Below are 9,085 nucleotides of genomic sequence, written 5' to 3' on the forward strand. Positions count from 1 at the left end.
CACATACAAGAAGTATAAATCTGAGCAACCTCCATGCGGTACAGAGAGAGAGGGGGGGAGGGAGAGGGAGAGAGGGAGGGAGGGAGGGTAAGAGAGACAGACATTCGCACACACGCACGCACGTACGCATACACTTTTTTCTCTCTCTCTTTCTCTCTTTTACGCACACACTCCGTCATACACACATCGCGTGTAGCAATCAACTGATTACAGCTTTCGACGGCCAGCGATCCGGAATAACTTTTAATAATTAACGTTATTTTAAGGAACACGTATTCCTGATGTAATTCTAATACATTTTCTTCTTTACCAAAATTTTATTTAAAGCATAATTTTATGTTATAAAATAAAATAGTTAGTGACTCATGCAGTGGTAATCACCCGTCGGGCGATCAGCTGCGCCCGCGCTCGCGGCGCACCGAGCCGCTTCTGCCTGCCTTCTGTACCCGACGCGTGATTTACTAACTATTTTTGCTTATAACTCAAAAACTACGCGTCAAATCAAATTTTGGTAAAGAAAAAATTGTCTTAGAATGGTGTCAGGAAAAAAATTGTCTTAGAATGGTGTACGTCATTTTACAGATGGAAGGTTTTTCGGGATCACCCTGTATATATATATATATATATATATATATATATATATATATACAGGGTGTCAATTAAGTCCCGGGACGGCTGAATATTTTCTCATGTAAGGTATTTTTGAAAAAGGTCAAGGTCATTTCTGAAGTAATTTTCAACGAGGAATTCAACGGTGACCTTCAATTTGACCTTGAGCTTGACCTTCAAGGTTATTTGAAGGTCAAAGTGTTTTTTTTAAATAGGAACCCCTATTTTTGATTGTATATTCTTATAGCTGACCTCGAGAGCTTTCCAAAACACTATAATAAAATATTTTTCTCTCAAGCATTTATCGAGTTATGATGCTTCAAATCATTTCTTAATTTTACATAAACCGTAAAATATCTTGTAAAATATTCACTTTTCGATTTTTTTACCTTAATACTTTTATGTACAAAATAATGAGAGGAATCAATTGGCGTAAAGAAAACATATAGTTGTTTTTAAGAAAAAATATGGAATTGTTAATTGCAAATTACATATTTTTTCTTAAAAACAACTATATGTTTTCTTTACGCCAATTGATTCCTCTCATTATTTTGTACATAAAAGTATTAAGGTAAAATAATCGAAAAGTGAATATTTTACAAGATATTTTACGGTTTATGTAAAATTAAGAAATGATTTGAAGCATCATAACTCGATAAATGCTTGAGGGAAAAATATTTTATTATAGTGTTTTGGAAAGCTCTCGAGGTCAGCTATAAGAATATACAATCAAAAATAGGGGTTCCTATTTAAAAAAAACACTTTGACCTTCAAATAACCTTGAAGATCAAGCTCAAGGTCAAATTGAAGGTCACCGTTGAATTCCTCGTTGAAAATTACTTCAGAAATGACCTTGACCTTTTTCAAAAATACCTTACATGAGAAAATATTCAGCCGTCCCGGGACTTAATTGACACCCTGTATATGATGAATAGTATGATTTATACAGCATGGTCCATTTTAGTAAGGCCACCTAAATATCTCTTCGAATTGTAATAATACAAAAAATATTTTTTATATAATTAAATGGTCAAAAAATCAATATTTGACAAAAGTTTTTTTTGGTTCAGGACAGGTCATTTTTTTCGGAGTTTTCAAGGTCATTGATGTTTTTTTGCATATAACTATATATTTTTTTATTGCATTGTGTAGATGATTAAAAAATATGTTCAGACATGTATAATAACATGACCTTGAAAATTTTACATAAAATTTATGTCGAGATCGTAGGCTTTGAGAGACCTAAACCTATAAATGTATTATTAGTGCAATAAAAAATATTTTATTGCACTAATAATATTTAGAAGGCTTAATCATGAAATGTATATGGCAGCATTCACTTTCTTTTTAAGTTAATATTTTCGTAGATGTCCAAAGTGATATCCCTCTACGACTGTCTGAAACGAGCAATAACCGATTATAATAATCTTTTGATTATTTCAGAATTAATATCAGCAAGAGCTCTAACTTTGTACATTCGAATTGTTTCCCTTAAACACTAATCACTTTTATCACAAATGAATATCATATTAATCTTTTTTTGCGTTGAATTATGCACAGTTTGTACACGTAGATATTCTAACAAATTAAAAATGAAAAAAATATTTAAACCGTCATAGATCACCAGTATTGTAATAGTAAATATGTTTATTTTATATTTATAGGCTCTCGATTGTTACGTCTTGGCCAAAACCTGCGATCTTGATAGACATAAATTGCACGTAAAACTTTAATTTTTGGAAATCGAGGTCATTTTTCGAAGTCACGTTATTACGCATGTTTGAACACATTTACTGATCAGCTACACGATGTAATAAAAAATATAATTGTAAAAAACATCAATGACCTTGAAAACTCCAAAAAACATGACTTTGGAAAATATTCTTGTCGGATATCAGTCCTTCGAAACCATTCACATTATATAACAAATATTTTTTTGCATCATCACAATTTGAAAAAATATTTACGTAACCTTACTTAAATGGACTATCCTGTATAATATTATATTGTACTATTTAAATTTAAATTAGAACCTTCTTCTCTCTCTTTCTCTTGCGTACAAGAGAGAAGTTTGCAGTAACATTGCTTGTTACAACATTGCACATTGCAGTATTGAAATATTAGAAATATTAGAAATATTGCAAAGATATTATTTTATAATAGATATAGAAATATTGCAAAGACATTATTTACAATAGACATTGCTTTATTTTAGTACTGTTGCAACAACATTTTAAAATAGCGAAAATATGTAATAATATGTGGTGTGTTCCTTCGCTATGCGGCGAAACCAAATTTAACTAATACTTATTCAATTTTTCATTATGAAATGGATATAAAGCTTATAAAGGCTGGTACTAACATAAAATCCAAAGTATATTTCTTTTCTGTTAAGTCCAATTTAATTTCTGATTTAAAATAATTAAGTTAATTTAAAATATTTTGGATTGGGATTCAGAATATTAAACAGATTATTTGAAATTAGGGGGAGAGGGAGAGAGAGAGAGAGAAAGATGGATAAAAAATCTATTTATACATAAAATATTCTTATTTCCGAGTGTATATAAGATGGTTGTGTATAGATTATTGAGATAAAAATTTAATATATAAAAACACTAATAAACATTGGTTAATAAACCCTTTAATAAACACATTTTAGAGTTCTAGTTTGAAGAACATAGAAACATCAATCAATTATATTTTATAAGTTTTTACAAGCTTCCGAGATATCTATCATAAACAAAAATATTCCATGGAAAATATTATTAGAAAATATGCAAATATTACTAGATGGTTGCAATAATGTTGTATTCTTTTCAACACATTACATTGCAATGTAACCACGACGTTTCGTTGCACATTACATTGCAATGTAACCATGATGTTTCGTTGTACATTACTATATGATTTCGTTGCGACATTAAAAAAGAATATCTTAATATTGCCATAATTTTACAATAATAATATAGCAAAGTTTGCAATAATGCAATGTTTCAAAAACGAAAATATTCTGCAATGTCTTGCAACTTTTCTGTGCTGTATGAGCTTAATAGATGTATAGGGCCGGTTCTAACTCAGGTCCTCTCAAGGAGGTGAGGTGCGAGGGGATCTCAGTGGAACGGGGTATAACGTCACGCGGGGGTTGCGGGGGGGACTCACGTTGAATGACAACCATAAACAAAAGAACAAAAAGAACGGTTCTTTTGAAAAGGATTTTGAGCCTAATCCTTTTTTTTATTTTTTTATTTAATTATTTTTTTTTGTTCTTTTATTTATTTTATTGCATTTTATTGTATTTTATTTTATTTTATTGCATTTTATTGTATTTTATTTTATTTTATTGCATTTTATTGTATTTTATTTTATTTTATTGCATTTTATTGTATTTATTTTATTTTATTGCATTTTATTGTATTTTATTGTATTTTGAAAAGGATTTTGGGCCTAATCCTTTTTTTGTTCTTTTATTTTATTTTATTTTATTGCATTTTATTGTATTTTGAAAAGGATTTTGGGCCTAATCCTTTTTTTTTTGTTCTTTTATTTATTTATTGCATTTTATTGTATTTTATTTTATTTTATTGCATTTTATTGTATTTTTAAGGAAAAATTTTAATAGCACCGATGTTCGGCTGCTTTGTACTCTCGAGGTACACCCCTAATATAGATAATTCCAGGTTTTTTTTATAGTATCCCATTTTGCAAGAAAATTTTCTTTCGTGTCCCCGACAGTCTCTGAAAGCTTGTTGGTCGAATATAAGAAGGATCGAAGCGCGGCAGATCATAGTACATCATTTGAAAATGCATCGACGCGTCGGTAGCAAAAGTAGTGTTCTCTCAGAAAGTATAGTGTGTTTTGTCAGAAAGATTTTTTGCGCGATTTCATGTTCAAGATAGCGAACGGTATTGTTTATCGTGTGCAAAAGTTACGTGCAAGTGCTCCGTAGAAATAGAATCCTGTGACATATTGTAAAAAACAGAAAAAAATAGAAAACATCGAGCAGACTGAAGGCGATCTGATGGAGCGATCTCGCCAAATTGCCATTTTGGGCGAGTATTTTGCATGGCTGCAGCATTGCGAGGAATTGATCAAAGAGCTCGAAGAACGCAGTCGTATTAAGCGTCCGCGACTCTCGATCAGAAATAGACAATCTCTGGCAACTAAAATCGCGCGACTCGAAAGTGCAAAAACTCGATTGCAGAGACGATTTATTCCCAGTAGTGGTAATTACAGCGATGACAATAACGCGGAAAGACTCGTTTGGCGAGAGATCGATACCGCGTTCGAGAGTCGCGTATCGACTGGTGCGGTGATAAATTATAATCACATCGAACTGCGCCAATTTCTCGATGACGCTAAAGACATTGTGTTGGAACATGTGCAGGACGCTCTAGAAAAACACAGCAGTGTAAAAGTGAACACAATATTCAATGGTGAATTTGTGGCCGGAGATAAACATGCGAATAAAAGTGTGAATACGAGAAACCATGAACTCTTTCGCACGTCCGATTTACGCGAGTGTACGAACAGCGCGTTATCGAGTTCACCCTAGCGTCTCTGGAAAAGTTTCAGGAACGCGATAGCGGGTGGGCTTTGTCGCGAATACTGAACTTGACTGTAAATATTAACAAGTACAATCCCATGCGCGAGGGATGTCACATCAAGTTACCGCGGGATATTATGATGAAGAGAGCGGTGATTAACGTGCAATCGAAAGACATGCATGTTTCGCGTGGGCAGTGGTCGCTGCTCTGTATCCCGCAGAAAGGAACGTGGAACGGGAATCATCGTACCCGCATTACGCGACAGTGTTGAATCTCCGGGACATTGAGTTTCCAGTGACTGTAAATCAAATTAAAAAATTTGAACTTGCAAACAGTATCTCGATCAACGTGTACAGCATCGAGAAAGAGAACAATATTGCCCCGATACGTCTTTCACAGCAGAAGCGAGATAAGCACATCAATTTGCTATACGTGAAAGATAGTAACAACAGCGTGGGACATTTCGTGTGGATCAAGAATCTATCCCGACTAGTGAGCTCGCAACTGAGCAAAAAAGATCACAAGAAATATGTCTACGATCGGTAAGTTTATTTTATATTATTTGAATAATTATAATTTGTATAATTATAATATGGATTGTTAAAATCTTAATTAAAATTTTTCTTTTACAGATGTCTACATTATTTTGGTTCGGACGACAAGTTGCAGTCGCATACGGTCGACTGCGGAAAGCTAAACGATTGCGCTGTCCGATTGCCGAGCGACAAGGACAAGTGGCTCGAGTTCAGCAACCCTAATCGGAAGGAGCGGCTCTATTCATTGTGTGGACGCCGACTTGGAATGCGTCCTGGCCAAGAAGGAAGAAGAGAAATTATATCAACATCATCATCAAGTATTTAGTTTAGCTTATTATGTACATTGCTCGTTCGACAAATCTTTATCGGCGTATCATTCGCGTCGTAGCGCTGATTGTATAGCATGGTTCGTCAAAGATCTTAAAAATTTGGCATTACGTGTAAAAAATATTTTAAAAACAAATGTCCCCATGGTAGATTTGACATTCGAAGAACGGAAAAATTTTATCACGTTACTCAATGTCACATATGCGAAAAACCGTTCGCGCAAGACGATACACGCGTTCGCGATCATTGCCATCTGACCGGGCCGGTACAGAGGTCCTGCACATTCAAATTGTAATCTAAATTATAAAGATTCTTTTTGCATTCCGATAGTTTTTCACAATTTATCCGGTTACGATTCTCATTTATCGAGGAAATAGCCACAGCGTTCGAAGGGAAAATCGAGTTATTGCCGATAACCAAGGAAAAATATATTTCGTTTACCAAAAGTGTTGATTTTAAAGAAGAATAAAAAAAAATATAAAATTACGTTTCATCGATTCATACAAATTTCTCGCATCGAGTCTCGATAAATTGGCATCATTTTTGGACAAAGATAAACTCAAAATTTTAAAATCGGAATTTCAAAATTTATCTGCCGAAAATTTCAATTTGTTAACGCGAAAAGGTGTATTTCCATACGAATACATCGATTCCATTGACAGGTTGCACGATACGTGTTTACCACCGCGCGAATCGTTTTACAGTTCCTTGACCGGTGAAACTGTATCCGAGAGCGATTACGCGCATGCCGAGAACGTCTGGACGCGGTTCTCCATTCGGACGCTGGGCGAATATAGCGACTTGTACCTCAAAATCGATGTCTTGTTATTAGCCGACATTTTCGAAAACTTTCGAGATAAATGTATCAAAAGTTACGGACTCGACCCCGCGTATTACTATACTCTCCCCGGATACACGTGGGACGCCATGTCGAAACATACAAAGATTACGTTCGAGCTGCTTACGGATATCGACATGGTTATGTTCATCGAACGTGGTATACACGGTGGTCTAAGTCAGAGCTCGGCAAGAACTGCACATTTCGGCCGATTTTCAGCTGGCTCCGTCTAGCGCGTCCCCCCTTTCTTCACCGTCTCGCACAAAGCCTACGAGCCGCTCGGCGGTCAGGAGCGGGCGTATGGCAATAGCTTTCCACGTCACCCATGAGGTAGTATTGTTGACGCGTTTTTTTTTTTAAGTGGTATCCCCAGTAGGCCTAATCCACTGATTAGCTAAAACGACCCTTTAACTAATTGCATAAGACGATAAAGTTTATCACGTCTTATGCGACTTGCTACATGCCGTATGCAAATAGATGTTCCTGATCTCGCTTATAAAAAATCCCGAAATCATAATATTCATATCAATATTATTATAATTTCGTGCAATTAGTTAAAGGGTCGTTTTAGTCATCAGTGAATTAGGCCTATTGAGGATATCACTTAAAAAAAACGCGTCAACAATAGTACTTCATGGGTGACGTAGAAAGCTATTGCCATATGCCCCTCCTGACCGCCGAGCGGCTCGTAGGCTTGTGCGAGACGGCGAAGAAAGGGGGACGCGCTAAGCGGAGCCAGCTGAAAATCGGCCGAAATGTGCAGTTCTTGCCGAGCTCTGGTCTAAGTCAATGTTCCAACAGATACGCTCGCGCTAATAACAAGTATATGGAGTCGTACGATCCATCGAAACCATCGTCGTACATGATGGGTCAACGACGTGTCGAATTTTGATGTATCATCATCGCGCTAGATTCCCCTACGGGCTATATCTTCGAAGTGGATCTCGAGTACCCGCAACATCTTCACGATGCGCACACTGACCGTTTGTCCGACGTGCGACAAGCCGCCCGGTAAACAGGAATTCAAACTGCTTGCAACGTTATACGATAAGAAGCGTTACGTGATACACTACCGTAATTTACAGGCAATGTACGCAACACGGCCTTCGTGTAACAAAAATACATAGAATTTTACAGTTTTCTCAATCTCCATGGCTTCGAAATTACATAGAATTAAATACACATTTCAGAACATTGGCTAAAAATGATTTCGAAAAAAATTTATATAAATTAATGAATAATGCTGTATTTGGTAAAACGATGGAAAATGTGCGTAATCGTGTAGATGTAAAATTATTAACAAAATGGGATGGCCGATACGATGCAGAAGCGATGATCGCGAAACCAAATTTCCACAGCAGAAGCGTTTTTTCAGAAAACTTAATCGCTGTGGAATTGCGTAAACTCGAGGTGAAATTCTACAAGCCGATTTACGTGGGTATGTGCATACTCGACATATCCAAGACATGTTTGTATGAATTTCATCACGAGTACATGCCTCTGTATCGCGATAAGATTATGTATACCGACACAGATAGTTTGATATATCACATTGAGTGCGTTGATGTGTATGAGAACATGAAGCGCGATATCGCCAGATTTGACACGAGCGATTATGCGGTAGACAATGCGTACGATATACCGCTTGAAAATAAAAAAGTATCGGGCCTGATGAAGGACGAAAATAATGCCTTAATGACCGAATTCGTCGGGCTCAGAGCAAAGATGTACGCATTACGGGTCGATGGGAAAAAGGATACAAAAAAAGTTAAAGGCGTCAAGAGCAACGTTGTCGCGAGAACGATAACGTTTGACGATTACACGCGGTGTTTGAAAGAAGAAATTGAAATGACGCGCCAGCAGTCGTGTATACGATCTAAACTGCACCAAGTATACACGATCTGCGAGACGAAAATTGCTTTGAGTCCGTACGACGATAAGCGGTATATCGTACCTGAAACCACAGATACATTACCGTGGGGACATTATAGGATACCATTGTAATATGTAATGTAAAATGAAATTAAAATGTAAAAGGTTGCGATAAACTATCTATTAAAAGAATTATTAATAAAGGATTTTATATTGCATATATTTTTATGTAATGTAATGTATATTTCATACATCTTATTATCTTATTAAAAAAAAATACATGTACTATCGAAAGAAATATTTAATAAGGATTTTTTTTATCGGGAATTCTCTTGAAGACAACTCGTAATAATATGAG

At 35.6% G+C, this 9,085-nt stretch overlaps 1 protein-coding gene across 1 annotated transcript; it reads left to right on the forward strand.

The window, feature by feature from the left end:
• Positions 1-561: 561 nt before the first annotated feature.
• Positions 562-5,976, forward strand: LOC112639336 (the record flags this gene model as incomplete). Its single annotated transcript, XM_025412885.1, has 3 exons — positions 562-566; positions 5,490-5,696; positions 5,787-5,976. Coding segments are annotated over exons 1-3 (402 nt in total), but the record flags the coding sequence as incomplete, so codon positions are not given.
• Between the last annotated feature and the right edge of the window lie 3,109 nt (positions 5,977-9,085).

Source organism: Camponotus floridanus, unplaced genomic scaffold (genome assembly GCF_003227725.1).
Source record: "Camponotus floridanus strain SB8 unplaced genomic scaffold, Cflo_v7.5 scaffold580, whole genome shotgun sequence".
NCBI lineage: Eukaryota > Metazoa > Arthropoda > Insecta > Hymenoptera > Formicidae > Camponotus > Camponotus floridanus.